The sequence below is a fragment of the Erpetoichthys calabaricus genome, chromosome 2 (assembly GCF_900747795.2).
Source record: "Erpetoichthys calabaricus chromosome 2, fErpCal1.3, whole genome shotgun sequence".
Lineage (NCBI taxonomy): Eukaryota > Metazoa > Chordata > Cladistia > Polypteriformes > Polypteridae > Erpetoichthys > Erpetoichthys calabaricus.
Window position 1 is genome coordinate 148,436,970 of NC_041395.2, and position 20,859 is coordinate 148,457,828.

General features: G+C 35.6%; 1 protein-coding gene across 2 annotated transcripts in view; it reads left to right on the forward strand.

The window, feature by feature from the left end:
- Nucleotides 1–376: 376 nt before the first annotated feature.
- LOC114645438 (coiled-coil domain-containing protein 39-like) overlaps nt 377–20,859 on the forward strand; it is a 62,912-nt gene continuing 42,429 nt past the window's right edge. Inside the window, exons 1-10 of one of the 2 annotated variants that reach the window (XM_028793293.2) lie at nt 377–566; nt 1,075–1,194; nt 6,231–6,377; nt 7,735–7,893; nt 8,431–8,523; nt 8,628–8,756; nt 15,359–15,550; nt 15,766–15,869; nt 15,973–16,117; nt 16,765–16,959. In XM_028793293.2, the coding sequence (XP_028649126.1) occupies nt 477–566; nt 1,075–1,194; nt 6,231–6,377; nt 7,735–7,893; nt 8,431–8,523; nt 8,628–8,756; nt 15,359–15,550; nt 15,766–15,869; nt 15,973–16,117; nt 16,765–16,959 (1,374 nt within the window). In that variant the 5' untranslated portion in view covers nt 377–476. Of the gene's footprint in view, nt 567–1,074; nt 1,195–6,230; nt 6,378–6,398; nt 7,894–8,430; nt 8,524–8,627; nt 8,757–15,358; nt 15,551–15,765; nt 15,870–15,972; nt 16,118–16,764; nt 16,960–20,859 lie in introns of those variants that run through there. The other variant, XM_051924027.1, reaches the window with a different exon arrangement.

The window sequence follows — 20,859 nt, forward strand, 5'->3', positions numbered from 1 at the left end:
TCTGTGTGAATATCAAATGGCTGATAACAACCAATCAGTACTGCCCCTTCATTTCACTAAGAAATTAGTCATAATCAAAAATTTAAAAAGGAAAGTGACAGCGGAAAGCTTTCCAAAGAGCAAGTCTTTACTGAGCCTACTGTATGTTTTAAATTTACAAATCAGTAATGTGAAATAGAATAGAGAATATGTAATTGTCCTTGATACCACTGGATTCTATTGCATGTGGTACTAATTTCAGATTGTTTCTACTTTATACAGGATCATGAAGTTTGCTTGTGCCTGTGTTGAAAAAAGGGCTGTTATAAAGATGCAGCCTACATTTACTCTGTGAATCCTGAGTTGCCTCATTTTTTTTTTCTGGTTTGATAGGTGACAAAGACAGTGCACGTTTAATTTGCATGAAACCTGTGGATAACTAAATAATTCTAGAGAAATCTAAAGACAGACTAGCAATATATTCATAACAATCCAATATGGCCAGTGCAATCCTTTCTGAACTTGGCTGGGACAAAGGTTTTGCCATACCTGCTGCCAATGAGGAGAATAAAAGACTAGAAGAAGAGGTGAGTGACAGTTGTAAGGTCACTGATTTCCCAGTAATTTTTCACACTAAGGGAAGATCACCCATTAGCATCCAAGAATATGTAATGTTTAGAAAGGCTTAGATTTTCATGTTTTGATATCTTATTAAATGTATACCCCTTTTGATTTGAGGCAAAAAGAAACATTTATACTCCTCTTGCTAGGTAACAAACTGCTTGAGCAGTTGAATTTTGCAGCCCAATTATGTTCTCACATGTTGATATTTATTTAACTTTGTATGATTTATAACAGCATCCTGACTTCAAATCCTGTATTCCTGTGTGAGAGTGGGAGTGAATGGGTGGAACCTGTGACGGAATGGCACCCTGTCCAGGATTATTTACTACCTTGTTGCAAGTACTGCTGGTTTAGGCTAAGCCCCACCAGGACTGGATTAAGTGGACCTGGGAATGTTAAGTTTTTATATATTGGATAAGTTTCCAGTGGAATTAATTTCTTACAACTGTTTAATCTATTTTATATTAATAGATTAAAAACAAACAAATAGAAAGTGCTCAGGTGAAGAACAAAACCTGTGAATTACAAGATCGGATTCAGTCTATGTCTGAACATCTGAAGAATGTTAGACAGGAACTGACACACGTAAAGGTGAGGCCAATATTGAATTCCTTTCTGTGTGTTATATATAGCATCATGTTGAGAATGGTAGCATGCTGTGGAATTTTTCAAGAGATACTGTAGAGAATGGAAATCAAAGACTATATGTCCAAGCTGCAATAATGGCTTCCCATTATTCCCGTGTGACCACAGAAAGTCACTAATTCTTCTTACCCTTGTCTTCTTTGAACATCAGTGTCCACTTTCCCAAAAACAGTAATGTTAAGGTAGAAATCAACCCTGAATATAAAGTCAGTCCAGCATAGTGCATGCTTACAATAGTAGCACTTATCCATCTTGGCTCCCTAATATGCATAAGGACAGGACAGTACCTTTCAATCTGATTAATCTCCATGTAGTTTCTTTAGATTTATTTTGGCTTACCCATCTTTCTCTTTCCCTGTAGATTTCAGTCCAGCCTTTGTCTGCTGATGTTAAGAGTATGGCTTGCTCAAAGTGTGGCCTATTCATTACAGTTGTTTTGATGTTTTTTGTTATTGGGAGTCTGGCTTGATGTTTACCACTTGCTGCTGTGTGGTATCATTTCTAGTCATTTGATATTGAGGATATAATATGGGCATCTGTTGATGAAGGCCTTGTGTTTATGGATAATGTTGTAGTTCTCTATGATTATGAATCAGACAGGAGGATAGACCTGATATTGGTGCTGAAGAGTTTCATCTTGTTGTGACTGTAGAGGGCCATAGAGATTTAAATACATTACTTGCCTTGTTAATTCAACTTTTGATATCCTTATCTGCTCCTCTATCTTTTCTAAATATACTGCATCAGTGTAAAAAAATAGTCTTTCTGATGCTTTTACCTCTGAGCTGAATTTCAGTTTGTTATTAATCCTCATTTTCTGTCTTCTTACTGTTCATGTCTTATTTTTATGCTTCCACACTGACAACTGACTTAAAGTTATTTTTATTATCCATCCTGGTGTCTGTGTGAAAGGAGACATATGTCATCAACATTGTTTGGGGTACAAGGTTGTGTGTTACTGTAATCTAATTATATCTCAAAGTAATGAAGTAAATTACATCTCCCAATAATGAAGTAGTGTAAGGTTTGTTTAAGTTCTTGTAGTAACATAACAAGTACTAACTTAACTAGAATTTCATTACACATATGTTTATGAATAAATAATATTAATTATGTAGGACATTTAATTATCGTCTAAATGAGGAGGGCCTGGTAAATGAAAGGCATTCCATTTCAAATAAGGTACAAGCAGCAGCATGTGTATTCCAATATACACTTTGATTTTTTGTCATGTTTCTGCCAACATTAAGAAGTCTGTGTTCAAATAAGTTAACTCAGTTTTTACCTTCTTAGTGAATATAAGATAATTGAGTATAAAATGGAAATGCTTTCAAATTGATCACTACAAGTCTTTTTTGATTAATAGAACTTTATTTGTCTCCAAGGGGTAATTTGCCCTTTTTTCAGATGCTCAATAAATTCATAAATAAATAAATATACCCCAGAATGACAAAAAGAAAGAAAAACAACAAGAAAGAAAAACTTCTGACTTGACAGTTACAGACGTAGTGAGGCATTGTACAAGGGTATTCCCTTTGGTATAAAGGAGTACCAAGTAGCATTTCTTGACACACTTTTGCTGAATAATTCGTTGGCTGAAAATACTCAATTTTAGTGTGTCAGAGGGAGGATGTGCAGCAACACAGTTTTGTTTTCATTCTCTTGATTGCTACTATCTCTAAGAGGTCCTGAGTCCATCCTATAATTGAGCTTGCTCTTTTAATTAGTTTGTTGATTTGGTGGACCTCCCCTGAAGTGATAGTACCAGCCCAATAAACCACAGTGTAGAAAATGTAAAGAATGTCACTAACTCACGTTTAAAGGAGTGCAGTCTCCTAAGGACAAAAGCGTCTGCTTTGCCCTTTCTTATATGGTTCCTCTATGTTAAAGTATCAGTCCAGCCTGTCATTTATGTGGACGCCCAAGTACTTGGAGCAATGTAGTAGTAGTAGAGTAATGAGCACCAAGATGTGAGAGACACAGAGAAACCACACAGGATACGCAGTTTTAGCCTTTGTCTTACTTGATGTATTTATTGTTTTATAAAGTATGTTAAATCAAAATCAAAAAATATAATAACAGGCAAATTGTAGACTCTGTCACTCATGCAAATTTTCCCTCTGTCAGAGAAAATTGAATACGCTTTCAAAACAATTTAAAAAACACCCAGACACCAGAAAAAAAGTTGTGATTCACCTCATTTAGTTGACTCATTATATATTCTGGTGATAGCTGCAGGTCACAATCTATTATGCACAACAGACTTGTGGTCAACTTGTCATCCCAATTCAGTATGTGAATTTGCAGGGCCCTTGACTCCTGTCTCCTATCTCTCTCCTTGACTGCTCTGCTGCAAGCAGCCTTTCCTGTTTATCATCAGCTGTACTGAAGAAACTTGGGTACCCCATCATCTTCCATCCTCACAAGGGACCTCCTCTCACCTCCACATTGCAGGGTGCACAGTGTCTAGACTGTGCTCCCTGGGAATCTATGGAACAGATAGTGTCCTCCTAGAGAGTTTTCTGTCAGTCAGGTAACTCAACCCACTCCTGCAATAAACAATTGGTCCCACATTTTCAACAAGGCAATGTAAGTCATGTAGTCTAATTAAATCTAACTGCTGAATTCTTAGTCAATGTGATTATTTATCTCTTCCTTATTAAAGTACTGAAAGGACATTTGAGTGTTAACCTTGATCTTTGCAATTGGTACATATTTACCTGAGTTTAGCGAGTAAGATAGAAGGTAAAGAAATTTTTTTCCAAGAAATAATGAAAAAGGTAATTAAATTCCCATTTTCATTTCCAATCCTAGTCTTAATATTTCTGAGAAGTAACTAGTAATTTGTAATTGAATGCTTTGTTTGAGTAACTAGCCAAAAATCTGGTCACGAGTGTAGCTCTAGCTACTTGATGAAGGTTATATGCCCATATTTCTATCCCAAGGAGACTTTATTATTAACAATTGTATAGAAAGTAAAAAAGTAATGAGAAACTGTGATATCCATGTCACACTGCAATCCTTACTATAATTGGATCTGTGAGTTTGCCATTTTTCATGACTAGTCACATTTTGTACAGTTGTTCAGTTTTAGGACATAACAGAAGATCAGTTGTAGGAAGGCAGTTTCAAGACAGAAGATAAGGTTAGAGGTTAGTGTACCACATAACGTCAGAATAGATTCGTAAACAGGTGTTTTAGGACACTGCTGTATAGTCATAGCACACTACAATCTCCCTGCCATTTGATATTTGCTTTTTAATCCAAATGTATAAAAGTTCCTTCCCGCAAACTTCCATCCCAAAACTGTTATCCTAAAGCTGCTCTGGCATCAAGGTGCTGCAGCTCTAGGAACAGATGCTTGTTCCTATATTGCAGCAGTAAAGGGTACAGTATCTCAATTGAAATTGAGGTATCATCCTTTAGAGCTTCTGGAAGGTTTCTGTCCTGGCCTGTTGCCTTTCCACCCTTTAAATATTAAATGGCACCAGAAATTTCAGTTTGCGAATTAACATTTACCGATAGGATATGCATTCTGACCCTCTTCCTCTTGGGTTACTAGTTTCTTTGTCTTTCACTGATACTGGTGGAGTACTAGTCTTTCCTGACTACTTTCTTGTCATTTACTCTTTTCTCTTTTCCCAACTGATGTTTCTGCTTCTTCTATCAGGTTGTGGATGAAGTTCCTTTTATTTGCTCTGACACTCTTTTTGACTTGGTGGTTAATCGTCCAGTATTAAGCCTATAGGTACGATTTCCCTTGCAAATCTTGGCTTTTGCTTTCCCTTTGCTTTATTCTGTCATCTTTCATTAATAAAAGCCCTGGTGTCTGGTGTAAACCATTATATGTGCTCCTTTGCTCTTTTCCCATATTTGTATACAGCAAGTTGATATCCATGTCTTTGGGAGAGTTGTCCAATATTCCTTAACTGTTTCCTCTAACAAATCTGGGAACCTCATACTTGCTTTAGTTAATACTGCTATATTTTCACTTTAACTTAGTGTTGTAGGCTCTGTGCATTGTATTTGTGAGGTGATGTTCCTGTTTGGATTATGAATTTTCTCAGCTTAATCTTCAAGATTGAATGAACAAGGTGATCCTTGCTTAACTCTGACAGCCAATAGGCTTCTGCTCTACTAGTGTGCAATGGAAATGTCGTCTATCTGGTTTTCTAGTCTTCTATCTGGAGAAATCCAGGTTGTCTTTTGGATCTTTTGTGGAGAAATATGCTTTCTCTGATGATTAGACTGTGTTAAAAGCATAAAACTCTGTAAAGTGCTCTCCATTTTTGTTTTTAATATCAGTGTTATGTATGCCTATGATTAATTTTTATCCAGGTTGCCTACTTTAGACATGCTTGCATACAAAAAGATAGTTCAGTGCCACCAATCAACTAGATCAGACAGTATGAGAAAGGTAATGTTCCATAAGTAAATTCTTGTGAACAGGAAGAGTATAAACAAATACAAATTTTACAATGGAGGCAGCTCACCCAGGGACTGGAACCTGGGTCAGAATAATGTAAGTTGAAAAAACAATTAATTCTATTTGTATAGGGTGGTCCAGATGTATATTGGTGGAACCTTGCTGATGGGATGCATAGCAAGGAAGATTTGAATCATCATCATCATTAGTCAATGATACAAATATAAAAATATAGTCTGCATTCAAAGAGCAAAATACAAAAGTCAAATCAATCATACTATAAAAAAAATCATCTGATTATTTTTGGAATAAAACTGAGGTTTCACATAATAAAAAGATTAGGTTTTCCAATGGATTAAACCCAAGGTACAAGAAGATAATCTAGTTAAGTCAATGTTAAATTAAAAATGTATTTAATTCTAAAGCTGGTTTTCAATGTGTAATTTGGATCTCAAGAAAAAGTAATAAGTGTCTATAGTCAGCATATAATGAAAGGTGCTATGTTAAATAAAACCAGTGTAGTAAATAAGGATCATTTTACTTCTCATTTTTTAAGGCACTCTGCAAAGCGAAGGAGAAAGACGTTATGTCTGAAAAACACTTCACAGCACTTGCAGAAAGAGAAGCGGGACGTTTAAAGCCTGAAATGCAGAAATACAAGAATGATATAGAAGAAAAGAAAAAGAGAAGGGAAATAAAACAGGTTTTTTCTAGTTAATTGCCTTCAGAACTTGTTTTGAATAGTGTCTTAATTTAATACCACCAAACAGCTTTTATTCTCTGTCTGAATAACTGTCTGACATAATTCTCTTGCACCTGTTAAAGCATCCCTCTAGAATCTAAAATATTTTTTCTTCAGTCTAGTTGGTTATTCTTTCCTTTTTAGTTCTTGACAAATTCTGAATGTGCTCTGAGTGAATTATACATGTATGTACTCAAACATATTGACTAGAGCCTGATGAATATACAGTACACTCAGTGGCTATTTTATTAGCTACACTTGGCCAAGAAGTTTACTTGTTATTCAGCCAAACATTAGAATGGGCAAGACACAACATCAAAGCAACTACGATGAAACATGATTCCTTGTGCCAGACATAGCCATTGTAGTATCACAGAAATTGCTTTCACCCTCTGGTTTTCTTAGACTACAGTTTGCAGAGTTTACATAAAATAATGTAACAAACAAAAAACATCCAGTGACCACTAGTTCTGAGAGAAGATCTACCTTGTCAATTACAGAGAAACAACAAAATAGCCAGGCTCACATATTCAAGTATCAGCTCTTTATAACAGTAGGTTCTTGAAAGGCATTTCTGACAGCACAAAACATCCAAATGTAAAGGAGGTAAGTTTGTATTATTAAGGTATTGGGTAAGAAGCCAATTCCTCCAAGCTGATGAGTGACAGCAAAGAGTTCAGGTGGGACTCTGCTCACTTGGATGGCAGATAGCTGTGAAGCTATCATGGCTGCCTAGCTATTTTATGCATGTAAATGGAAAAGAATTGCAGGGTACCTATGATCACCACTAGGTAGTTTTCTAAAATTGCCTCTGGAATTTCTAGGAGCATCTATGGTCTGAAAAATTATTTGACATTTGTTCTGGAATTAAATTTGGTTGATTCCTGATATAGCTCATGCATTGAGGGCTGCTTGAACCCCATCAGTTCTAGAGAACTTGGAAGATGAGAACAGATTATATCAATTTGGGATGTATGTGGCTCAGTGAGTCAACGATTAAGAAAGCAAGACAGACAAAGGAAGGTGTGATCTGTAATAGTCATGGTAATGGGACAGGTAAGATTTAATTTGTGCCTCCTGCCAATGTTTTCATTTATTATACCCTTACTTTGTTACTCTCATTTCCAATTAATAATCTAAAAGACTTATTTTGGTGTCTACATCACAATATGTAGAATCAAAGCATTCAGAGTATTAAACAGCAGAGTAGCAAATATCAATAAATGTTACTTAAAGTAGTAATTTTAATCAAATATAAGAAAGGTACATGTTCTTTACATGGCTAGATGATACAAAACTAATATTTTTACCTTTTCAGAAAAATGTTTGTAAAGCCAAACAGAAACTGGAAAAACTAAGATGTCAGTTTAACTGGGATCAACAGGCTTTAGAGGCCTGGCTTGAAGCCTGTGCCCAAAAAGATGAAGACTCCATGATAATATTAAAATATGCTAAGCAAGATGCAAGCAAAATACGAGTGAGTGCAATTTTCTTGAATAAGTACTATATAATTTCAATATAACTTGTGTAAAATAAGAAGTACAAACACAACAAAAAAAGGTTTGGTGTAGCCACCCCATATACTTGGTAAGCGGGTTAAATTTTTGCAATAGGTGTTTACAGACATGAGCCCAAAACAGAACTGAAGTACAAAATGGAAAAATGGCTGTTATATAGTTGGGTGACAGGAAGAGGAAGTGGAAGTGACATCCTTAGTAGGCTGTTTGATAGGAAGCAGAAGTGTTGTCTCTAAGAGGTGGGATTTTCTGTTGGTCTGCAGAGGCACAAAAGGAGAAGGATTCAGAGGACAGTGCCAACCCCCATTTGGTGGAGAAACACAATTATTCGAGACCTAAAACGGTCTCCCATGCACATGTGTTGTGACACTTATTTCTATATAAAGAATATGTTAATAAGAGAAATTGTATTTATGCATAGTTTTCAATCACAAATTTGTTCCAAAAAGTGTAATTGAATACATTTTTTTTGTATTTTGCTATTTTTTCAATTTTAGGAACTATCATTGAATATAGAAAAGCTGACAGATGAATTGATCCAAAGGCGTAGAATTTTAGATAATGAATTAACTGACACTATAACGGCCCAGGTAAGCACACTCTTGCTTAGCACACTCCTGAAATGTTTATAATTTTTTTCAATAAAACAGCAAATTCATGGTTTACTCATCAAAATATTTGCTTTTAATAATAGATAGAATTGGATAAGACAGCTGAAGACTTCCGTCGGGCTCATGTAGAAAGGGTTGAGCTTCTCTGCCAGTGGGAGAACACCATTGAACAGATGAGGAAAAGAGATCAACAAATTGATGAATGCTCACAGGTAAGTCCCATTTCATTGGTAAAGAATAGATCTACTGGTGGGAGTTTTCCATACATCCTTGTGTGACCTATTCAATCTTTATTTTTTAAATGAAGTGCAAGTCAAAATAACTTTCTGCTCTGTTGTAGTATCTTACATAGATTAGATAACAGATTTATCCTGTGGAATGGCTGCCATTTTGTCTTCATTTCAAAACACCATTTTTCTCACTAATGTTCACCCCCAAAATGTCTTCCTAAGGGTCACAGTCTCCTTGGACCAGAGATCTGTCTTTGCAAATCAAGCATATCGTATTAAGCACTTTTGCTAACCCCTTTCATGTACCCATTTTAGGAACTTGCAAATGTACTTATCAAAGGCCCCCTCGTAAGGCCAAAATGAAAATGCAGTATTCACTTACAGCCAAGCTCGACTCCCCAATTATGCTGTCATTTAAAATGACTGATACAGGCTAAAAGTACACATTCTTTTGATTTTTATCCCTACCATACAATATTTTTTCATCTGAAAAAATCTGGACATCTGCTCGTGTCTATATGTTTCTGTTGTGAGATCTTTGTGAAAAGGAAAAAGTAAATCCATGCTCCTTAACAGCACAGGTAATATTAAGATTTAACTCTGTTAGCATAAAACTCTGATTCTTATTTAAAGAGCTTTTGATTTCTCAAAACATCCTTGCACTTGCACAGTGCATGTACACTTAACATTTCCTTCTGATTTGTAAGTAAAGCCGTATAGCATACTCATTGACATAAAAGCAGATGTCTGTACAGAATGCAACACTGTACTCCTGACACTCTGTCACTGAGAACTGATTATCTGAGAGTTTTGTGGCATGGAATTTCTAGCAGGGCCATATAGACCTGGGAGAGAGATGCTATAAAGCTGTCAGAAGGAGCAGAGCTATTCTGTGAAGCTGACCATACAAAGAGGCCATTCAGAGTGTGGATGTTGTGTGTATATGTGTGAGTGAGCGAGAGAGAGAGAGAGAGAGATACATATTCCAACATTTAAAAGCAGCACTTACAAGATATGATCTTCTGTTTGAATGCATTGTCATGGGTATGTGCAAAGTATTAGTAAGGATTTTGGCTCTGCTCATGGAGCTGGAGAAAGTTACTGCAGTTGTTTCCTCTGACACCAAGTTAGCAGTGTATAGTGGAGGCACTAGCGTGATTGCTGAGATTGTAATAAGATCATAGAAGGAGCTGTGAAAGATCAGTAGTAGCAGAGTTGGAGGTCAGCAAAAGAAGGAGATAACTTCAGGTAAATCTCACATGAAGGAGTAAGGGAGAGACAACGTCTTTTGCAATTAGCTAGGCCACCAACACCAGTGACAATGAAAAGTCTGCTAAATAATACAATAAAAAATTACATAAAATGAAAATCTATCAATATACTATTTTGTCATGCAGTACATCTATCAAAGGACAGTATTAAAAGATATCTCCTAATCAACATCAAATACTCAACACCAAAATCAGAAATTCAAGTAAATATTAATAAGTGTCCAATTTTTGATCAAATGACAAAGTATTAAATTATATTTTACATAAGTAATCGAGGTGATTCATGATAATGATGATGACTACTCCAAATAGTGAGATATGCAAGTTTTCACACCACACAAAAAATCAATCAATAGATCACTTAAACGAATTCTAGCCTTCAGTCCTTGCACAGTGCATGTACACTTAATATTTCCTGTTGATTTGTAAATAAAGCTGTATAGCATACTCATTGACATAAAACCATATGGCTGTACAGAATGCTGCACTGTACCCCTGACACACTCCGTCTCTGAGAACTGTCCAGGCTGCCCATGCACACACATAAGCAAAGGTTTGTTTGGAACATTGCATGGTTGAAGGACCTTCCCCAGCAACCCAGAAACAGATATGACTCACCAGGCACAAAGAAAAATTTAAATACTCCATAAATGTTTTTTTCCAAAATAAGAAATTGCTTTGAAAATATTATGTAAAATTGGAAAAAATATGATTATGATAACCAAGTAGAGTTTGTTATAAACATTTTACCAATATGTTAAAATATTGAGGTGAGTTTAATACTTATTCATTTTTGCACAACAGCACCAGTGCTGATTGTTAAAATTCTTGGTTTGGGTGGATCACCCATGTAGTGTCTCTCTCTTTCTGTCTCTCTCCCTTGCTTGCTCTGTCTTAGTTTGCTGTCTGACTACATGGCCCACCGAAAGATCAGCCGACTGTTTTTGTTCTGGTAGTCCTGGTGACCAGGATTAAAGATTTTGTGGATATGATTATAGTCAACTTCTCTAGAATCTTTAACGTTAATGAAATTTAAGTAGAGCTTGCTTATATGTGCTACACTGGAAAGCTGGACGTACTCATCACATATGCTGTAATAAAAATGTATCCACCCCAAGAACAGTGTACGCGCATGCATCATTTGACGCATCCTCTGAGCAGGTCCTCAGAAATGAATGCGACGCATGCATGAGTTGCAGTACCAGCAAAAAGTCGGGGGCACAGTGTGATTAAAGTTGGAATGTGACGTCAGAGTCTCTGTTTGCTATCTACATGTGACAGAAAGCCTCTATGTGGATCCTACGGGATCGATGTGCGCGTTTCGATGTTTGATGAATGGTTCGATGTGGTGAAACAAAATGCCGTCATATAGATGCATTCATGGTGCTTTCATATTCAAGCGTCGCATATTCCCGATCATAATAACATGATACATTTTAAAAGTCTCACATACCATCTTTTGTGCCGTCTTTTTGTTCTGGGGCTTTCTCTTGACTTGACAGCAGTGGCAAACCGCAATAGATCACCACATAGAACACATTAAATAATCTAACTCTCTTCACATTTAGAATCCTTAGATTTATACTTGATATCACTGTCATGATGAACTGCATTAAAGTATGTATGTTACGTTTTACAGATAAATCGTTAATTTCATTTAAATAATGAATACTGTTAATAATTACACACATGGGGATGACACGGTGGTGGAGCGGTAGCACTGCTGTCTCACAGGGAGTCACATCACTGGTATTCCCTGCCTGGAGTTCACATGTTTACCTGCTGGGTATCCACAGTGTGCTATGGTTTCCTTCCAAAGATATGCAGATTTGGTGATACTAAAATGACACTAGTGAGTGTTTGTATTCACCTTGCTATGAGCTGATGCCCTTTGTAGGGATTGTTTCTGTCTCGTGCCCAATGCTTGCTGGAATGGACACATCCCTGGATTGATGGATTTAATCATTAAATATCCTTTTCAGAGATATTGCGGTAAGGTGTCATCAGAATATAATGGGTGTTCCAGACAATTCACAACACAGCGAAGCCGAACCTGTTCTCACCGTGATAATATCTTGCACTGCCACCTGGTGGATTCTTCCAGATTTACATAAAGTATGCGTGGAAGTATAAACAGTAAAATGCTTACATAGGAGGAGTGTCCGCTGAAGCATGTGTCTCGTCACATGAATTATAAACCTGGCCTTGGAGGAAACTCTTATCAAGTAAGGCTCCTAGAGGACAACTGTGAATGCAGATTTTCATTCTAACCCTTTTTTTTTAATGTTTGCCCTGTTTGTGCTGCTAATTAACTTCTTGTGAATTAATTTTAATTAAATTGCTTTTTTAAGATTTCTTCCCCTGAATTTCTTCCTCATTCTTCTGAATTGCTTCATTTCTTTCCTTAAATGGCACCCATATAGAAATTAAATATGAAGTGAGTGAGCCAACAGAAGACCAACTAATTCATGGCCTCAAACTCCAACCAATTTCACTCCAACCAGCTGCTTGATGAGATGGCGATTCTTGTTGTTAATTAAACCAGTTCTTTAATTCCATGACTTGTTGTTGCTCTTGTGGTGCATTAGCAGACATTTCAGAAAGAGAAAATCAACAATTTCAAAGAGCTCTGCTAAAATGTTTTAGGGACCTGAACAGATCGACATTCTTGAGACCTTCATCTTTCTTTATTTTCAGATATTGTATGATGGACACCAGTTGTTTTGTCTCATTTTGTATTTCATTATTGTTTGGCTGCTAATTAAGGAAAAAGAAACAATTAAAGGGTCTGAGTCTTCAAGAGCAAGTCAAATAAATTAGTTCAAAAGAAGTTAATTAGCACCAAAAACAGGTCACTCATTAAGAAAAGGATTAGAATGAAAACCTGCAGCCACGGTGGTCCTCCAGGACCAGAATTGGTGGCCCCTGAGTTAGTCCGTATACTGGAAAGGTATATCAGCTCCTGAGTTACAAATGCTTAATTGAGTCTTGCTGGAGCAGGACAGAAAATTTTAAATCTTTCAAGTGGTAGAAAGAAAATAAATTTATACTAAGAACGGTGGGAGAAGATATAGTTGTGTATATACAGGACTATTAGTTTGTTAATAATGAGTGGCAGAGATCATGTGTGGTCATTTTTAAGGGCTTTCTGTAAAGATTAAAAAGGATATATGCTAAAATTACATTTTGGTTGATTGGTTGAAACTACTTTCTCAAGCACAAGAGTTTTACAAAGTTGTACTTTTAATTAGTTAAAGTTCAGACGCTGTTCTCTTGCATTGTCATCTTTTACTACAGCACTGGGGTGGCCAACTCTGATCCTGGAGAGCTGCGGTGGCTGCAGGTTTTTGTCCTAACCCAGATGCTTAATTAGATACCAGTCCTCAATCCTCAAAAGATTTTTTTAATTTCATGGCTTGTCAGTTTTTTTCCATTCTAATGATACATGTATCATCCAAGTGATACGAAGTCGAAAACGGATGAGTAATTTACAGTTCTTCACTTTCTCTTCAGGTTCCTTCTGAGTACTTAATTAAACCAAACAGGAAATGATGAATACATACAAGTGGAAATGGAGACAAGCTAGATGTAGAACTGATGGTTCCTTTGTCATTTGCATCTTATAAGGAGCAGTTAAAAATGCAGCTGTTTAAGTAATTAAGGGTTCAAAAGCTTAACAAGCAAGACAACTAAATGAAGCAAAAAAAAAAAATGCCACTTCAGTAATAAGTGTTTCATCAACAATGTATGATTTCTCATGAAGCAATTGGGTTGGAACAAAAACCTAAAGACACTGCAGCCCTCCATGACTGAAGTTGCTCAGCCCTGGTTTAAAGGGTCTGAGTCTTAAATAGCAAATGAATTAAATTAAGTTAATTAGTAGCAAAAACTAGTCACTAATTAAAATATTTTCAATGAAAACCTGTAGCCACTGTGGCTCTCTAAGATCGGAGTTGTTCACCCCTGCCATAGCATTACCATCATGATGTCACATATCATTCAATGGGAGCATCATATACTCTGCAAAACATAGTGTTTGAAGTACCAGAAAATCAGAGCCCATTTGTATGAGTATATAATATTTTGATGAGTTAACTTCACCAAACTAAAAAAAGCATTCATTGACACTTTCCAAACAATTGTATGTTGTTTACTTATTGGAAGTTACACATACAGCTTTGTTCAAGATTCAGGAAAGCTCATTTAGTGTGTTGTCAGCCTAATACAAAGATTGGATAGACCTGTAACATGATATGAATATTGTTGCCATAATCTCTGTAGGAATACATGAAGAATTGTAAAGTAAATGTTTTTTAAAGAGATACTGCCTGAGTCTGCTATATCACTATGTTTATAAAGTAAGGTAATCAATAGATTAAATGATTGTAGAGGCAAAACAGCATATATTTATGGGGCATCAGTGGTTATTTTGGAATCTGCCCATCCATAAATATTTTGTCACTACTTTCTGTAGGAGATAAACTATATCTTCATAAGATTATTTGCTCTATTTGTGTTTATGTATTGAGGGGGTTTAAGAGATCTCTTTTTAAACAGAAATTGCCAATGAACAAACTTAGTACAGTTAAATGTCAAAAAAGACTGTATTGATGTACAATACTTAATACATACACATAATAAATGATGAGAAGCAAAACTAAAAATGTTATATTGTTCTTTAGTTTGGTATAGAAGAAGTATGTAATTCTTATGCAAGATGTTTTCTTGTACATCCAACTTTGTTCCTGGAAAAGCCAAATAAATAAAAAGAATGTGAAAATCATTTTTATTTTATTACATCAAAACATGATTAAATTCATACAGTATTCTTTAAAATGGACAAGTGTGAATATTAATATATCCTCAGTTTACATTCACATTTGTGGGGCTAGTAATCTTCAGCTAACGTTCTTATTTAGTGATATAGTTATTTTACCATGTAAGTCAGCAAAACATTTATAAAAAATGTCTTGTAAGAAGTTTTACATAGTACAGTATACATTCAAATTAACTCATTTTAAATAATTTGAGAGTTGAAAACCATCCTAAAGCAATACATTATATTTAATGGATTTTTTATGGACACCTGACTGCAAAATTTCTAAAAATAATAATTGTATCAAAAAAATCAAAAAAATTGTAAATAATCATTTAAATTTTAAATATGCCTTTTTATTGAAAGTATATTCTGAAAAGACAGCATGAGTCAGCCACAGAACCTATATCCAATGTTCTTGCTCTTGTATTTTTGTTTAATTTTGTTGTAAAGAATGTTATGGTGTTATGTTATGGTTTCTTTCCTTTTCCTTACAGCTACTCACTGAAGTAAAACAAGAAATCAGAGAAAAAGAAGCCCTAATCAAAGAAAGAAATGAATTACTACAAACTGTAATGCTAAAAAACAAGCAAAGTAAAAGAAATATTACATATTTAGACCGGAATGCAGATAAACTTCGAGAAGAATGCATTCAGCAGGAGAGCAAGTTCTCCGTCCTTCAGAGTGAGGTTGTAATTCTTTTAAATATATTTGTCACAGGCTGAACTATTAGATGTAAAACTCTTGTAGCGTGAGACATGTTAGTAATTTTAGTTTATTCAATGAAAAAAAATGTTTTGTTAGATAATAATTTTGCATAGCAGAAAACTAATTTTGTCCATCATAGGTAAATAGAAAAAAATATTGAAATAAATTCTAAACTGAAATTTCTTTATATATTTAGCTTGAAAGCTTAAAAAAGCTTTTAGGCAGGACTACTACTGATCTAGAAATCAAAAAAGCCCAACTGGAAAGCATGGGAAATGAAATTTTGGAAAAACATAAAAAGTGAGTTTTTACTTAAGTTCATTAGATATGTTTCCAGGTAGTTATAAACTGCATTTCCTATGCAGTAGAGTGATGTTCTTTACTTAGAAGTATACACTTACAGGCTAAAAGAAGCTAAGGAAACAAATGAGGCCCTTACTCAGAAACTGAAAACATTTAATGAGTCATTGATGGAATCATCATTACTTGTGAAGGAGAAAACAGAAAAAATGGAAAGAACAATTAAAGAGATGGAGAGAACCGTTAAGGTAAGTGCGATTTTTATAAATATACAAAAGCTTGATACACATGCTTCAAATCATCTATCAAATTTCAAACGGCGATCTATTTTACTGTATATGTATCCATACATGTATATACATAGTTTATGCATTATACTTGTATATACTGCACAAATAAAATTACTTGAAATTGCCAGGAGTTCGTTTAGATGATGCTATGATAAAAAAAATTAAAAACAGCCAAATAAGCAAGACATCTGATGTATAATTTTATTCTGAAATCTTGTCTTAAATGCAGTAAATATAGAAAATGATTTTTCAAAATAAAACTTGAATCACTATGGTACCCATGTATTTAATAATGAAAATGTTAGGAAAATGTTATCCTTTTTCAACATTTCAGTATCACAATGTACGCAGTGGCATTACTGCTTTGTCCAATTTCGTTTTACTGGGTTCATAAGCAATAATCAAACACATTATTTTCAGTGTAACAGAAACACATTCACCTCATACCTACTGATCAACTGATGACCTTTTGATGATCAGGGCATTTATGGAGTTAAAAAAATGACCCAATCTCATCAAGTAAAATGTGTGTATGTGTATTTTTGGACATCTAATATGTTCAGTATATATTCAGATTGTCTAAATTATAATGTTATTTCACCTAGAACTTGGAGAACCAACTTATATGCTTGAAGGGCATACAAGCTAAAAGAACAGAAGAGCTGCAAAACCAAATGTTCAAAGAGGAAAATATTAGGGCCCTACTAAATATTAGAAAAACATCTGTACAAAGCCTCAATTGCCGTATAAGTAAAGTGGATCGCAAGGCAGAAAAGCAAATACAAGTTGTTTATAACCAGGTTAGTGCATTTTTTACTACATGTTTAAAATATTGAAATTTTTTTGAAAAATTGAATTAAGCTGTTTTTGGTATTAAACAAGGCAATTATTTTCTTCAAAATTAGACATAAAATTATGTAACTCATCTAATGCATGGATGATAGACTAGCAGAACATTTATCTTCAAAATTCTAAATTTATGATGATATTTAGCAAGTTTGATGATATTTAGCATTTTATCATGAATTTTCATTTAGAGAAGTGGTCTCTTTGAGCTGATGGTGTTGTAGTCATTCAAAGAATGGATGGGAAAAAACCTGTAACAGTCTGCAAAAATATGCCCTGGGGAAAACCCTTAGCAGGACAAAAGTGTACTTCTTTTTTTTTTATTTTTTTATTTTATTTATTAATTTTATTGTAATCATTCCATACAAATAGATCAATTTATAACAAAAAAAATTGAAGACAAATCAAACCCCACCCCTGAGAAGGAGAGCCAAAGGAGAATTGCTAAGGGCTTTTTAATAAGGCAACAATAAACAAAAGAAAGGAAAAAATATATATCGGTAAATAAAAAATGGAGAAGGGAAATAAATACGGTAACAGTTATTTCTCTTATTCTGAAATAATATTGATTAGATCCTGCTAGGTTTTGAAAAAATTCTGTGCAGATCCTCTAACTGAGAATTAGATTTTTCCCAATTTCAAATAATATAAAACATCAGTTTCCCACTGACTTATCAGAGGAGAGTTAGGATTCTTCCAATTTAACAAAATAAGTCTGCGTGCCAAAAGTGTAGTGAATGCAATCACCGTTTGCTTGTCCTTCTCCACTTCAAGTCCGTCTGGAAGAACACCGAACACAGCTGTTAATGGGTTAGGAGGGATTGTGATACCAAGGCTGTCTGAAAGGCACTTAAAAATTTTGGTCCAAAATGATGTTAGTTTGGTGCAGGCCCAAAACATGTGACCCAGTGAGGCAGGAGCTTGGTTGCAGCGTTCGCAGGTTGGATCTTGCCCTAGAAACATTTTGGACAGTTTTAAGCGAGACAGATGAGCTCGATATATAATTTTTAGTTGAATAATTCTATGCTTTGCGCATATGGAGCTCGAGTGAATTCTCTGCTTTGCTACCTTCCACTCCTTTTCTGATATATTGATTAAGAGATCTTCTTCCTCTTGGGTCTTTGAAAGGTAGGGACTCTAATAAGATTTTATATAATGCGGAAATGGTGTTTAATTCCTCGAAATTGAGCGGTATTTTTTCCAGCATGGTGGAGGGTATGAGGTGAGGAAAATCAGGCAGTTTCTGTTTAGCAAAATTTCTAATTTGAAGATAGTGAAAGAAATGTGTAGCTGGGAGGTTGAATTTGGAACATAATTGTTCAAAAGAGGGCGGCACGGTGGCGTAGTGGTAGCACTGCTGCCTTGCACTTGGGAGACCTGGGTTCGCTTCCTGGGTCCTCCCTGCGTGGAGTTTGCATGTTCTCCCTGTGTCTGTGTGGGTTTCCTCCGGGCGCTCCGGTTTCCTCCCACAGTCCAAAGACATGCAGGTTAGGTGGATTGGCGATTCTAAATTGGCCCTAGTGGGTGCTTGGTGTGTGTGTGTGTGTGTGCGTGTGCGTGTGTGTGTGTGTGTGTGTCGCGGTGGGCTGGCACCCTGCCCAGGATTGGCTCCTGCCTTGTGCCCTGTGTTGGCTGGGATTGGCTCCAGCAGACCGCCGTGACCCTGTGTTCGGATTCAGTGGGTTGGAAAATGGATGGATGGATGGATGGATTGTTCAAGAGATGCAAATATGTAATCTATATATAGATCTCTGAGCATTTTAATCCCAAAACTTTTCCAGGTATTAAAAACTGGATACGTTTGCAAGGGTTGAAAGAGGTGGTTCTCTTGCAGAGGTGCCGCGGATAAAAGATTTTCCATCTTAAAATGCTTTCTAAGTTGGTTTCATATTCTGAGTGAGTAAAGCACAATTGGGTTATAAGTATATTTGTGATAACTTGCATTTATTGGAGCGCAGAGCAGGGAGTATAAAGAAGTACTACAGGATTTTACTTCTATTGCGAGCCAAGCCTGTGTTTGTTCATTTTTTTGTGTCCAGATTTTTATGGCTTGTATGTTTGCTGCCCAGTAATAAAACTGAAAATTAGGTAGAGCCATGCCACCTTCTGCTTGAGGTCTTTGTAGGGTCGCTCTTCGGATACGTGGGTGTTTTGAGTTCCAAATGAATGAAGTTATTGTTGAATCTAATTGCTTAAAAAACGATTTGTTGATATATATTGGAATGTTTTGAAATAAAAAAAGAAGTTTAGGAAGGATATTCATTTTAACAATGTTAATTCTTCCGGCTAGAGTGAGATGAAGGGTTGACCATCTATGCAAGTCTTGCTTAATTTTTTCCATACAGACGGCAAAATTTTGTTGATTAAGAGCTTTATGTTTACTTGTGATATTTACCCCTAGGTATTTAAACTGACTGCTATGGTAAAAGGTAGGGTGTCCAATCTAATATTATACGCTTGTGAATTCACTGGAAAGAGTATACTTTTATTCAGATTAATTTTAAGACCAGATATCTTTTGAAATTCTGTTAGTGCTGTTAAAACTGCAGGCACAGTGTTTTCTGGGTCTGATATATATAAAACCATATCATCTGCATATAGAGAAATTTTCTGTTCCAGTCCTTCTCTGATAATCCCCTTTATCTGATAAGAATTTCGACAGTGAACCGCCAGTGATTCAATGGCAATTGCAAACAGCAGTGGTGACAAGGGACATCCTTGTCTGGTACCAAGTTCTAGCTTAAAGTAGTCTGAACAAATGTTGTTAATACAAACTGAAGCTTCTGGATTGGTATACAGTAGTTTGATCCATGCACAACTATTCGGACCAAACCCAAATGTCTCCAATGCAGTGAAAAGGTAGTTCCATTCAATCATATCAAATGCTTTTTCTGCGTCTAATGATAGTAATATCTCTGGGGTGTTTGATTTTGCTGGTGAATATATAACATTAAACAAGCATCGGAGATTGGAAGATAGGTGTCGGCCTTTAATAAATCCAGTTTGATCCTGTGATGTTACCGAGGGCAGCACTTTCTCCATCCTTGCTAGAATTTTTGAGAGTATCTTAACATCATTATTCAGGAGTGAAAAAAGTGTACTTCTGACATTGTAAGGATTAGACGACTGGCAACCACTGTGGGCTGACTGCCAGAATAGGTCTAACTCCACCCAAGCTTTTTTATGTGATGCTTATACTTGGCCTTCTTCATCTGGCTGCATTATCTGGTAGCATAAATTATGCAGTTAGTTACATAGGGAAGGGATAGTGAAGTAAAAGTGAAGTACAGTACTCCATTTTCCTTTCCGAGCTTCTAACTTTGCACAGTATTAGCTTTTATATACAGTAAGCCACATTTATTAGGTTTAGATTTTCTGGTTATGTGGGTCACTTTTCTTTTAGAGTTTATGTTTCATTTTGGTTTTGATCACTTTTTTTATGTTTGCAGATTTTCCCTTGATACTCTTATTCCTCAGGAATTTAATAAAATCCGAAGGTGCCTCTCAGCTCAGTCCTTCTCAATTGATGAACTAGTAAATATACTTGTTCAGTATGGTTACTCAGGCATACTTGTATTGGGTGAATTTAAACTAAATTAATCATTTCACAGAAGTCACTGGTAATCTTAATCTCTAACAACCTGATTGCCAACCTAACTATAGCCAACAATCTAAATGATTGTGCTATATCAACTTTGGTTGATTTAATTATTAGAAGGAAAAACATTATTGACTCCAGTGTCTTTGATGTTGGTTTTAGTTATTGCTGCCCATCCATCCATCCATCCATGGTTACTGTACATTAGGAGTACTGTATATTATTAGTACTGTATATTAGGATTTCTGGTAATAAA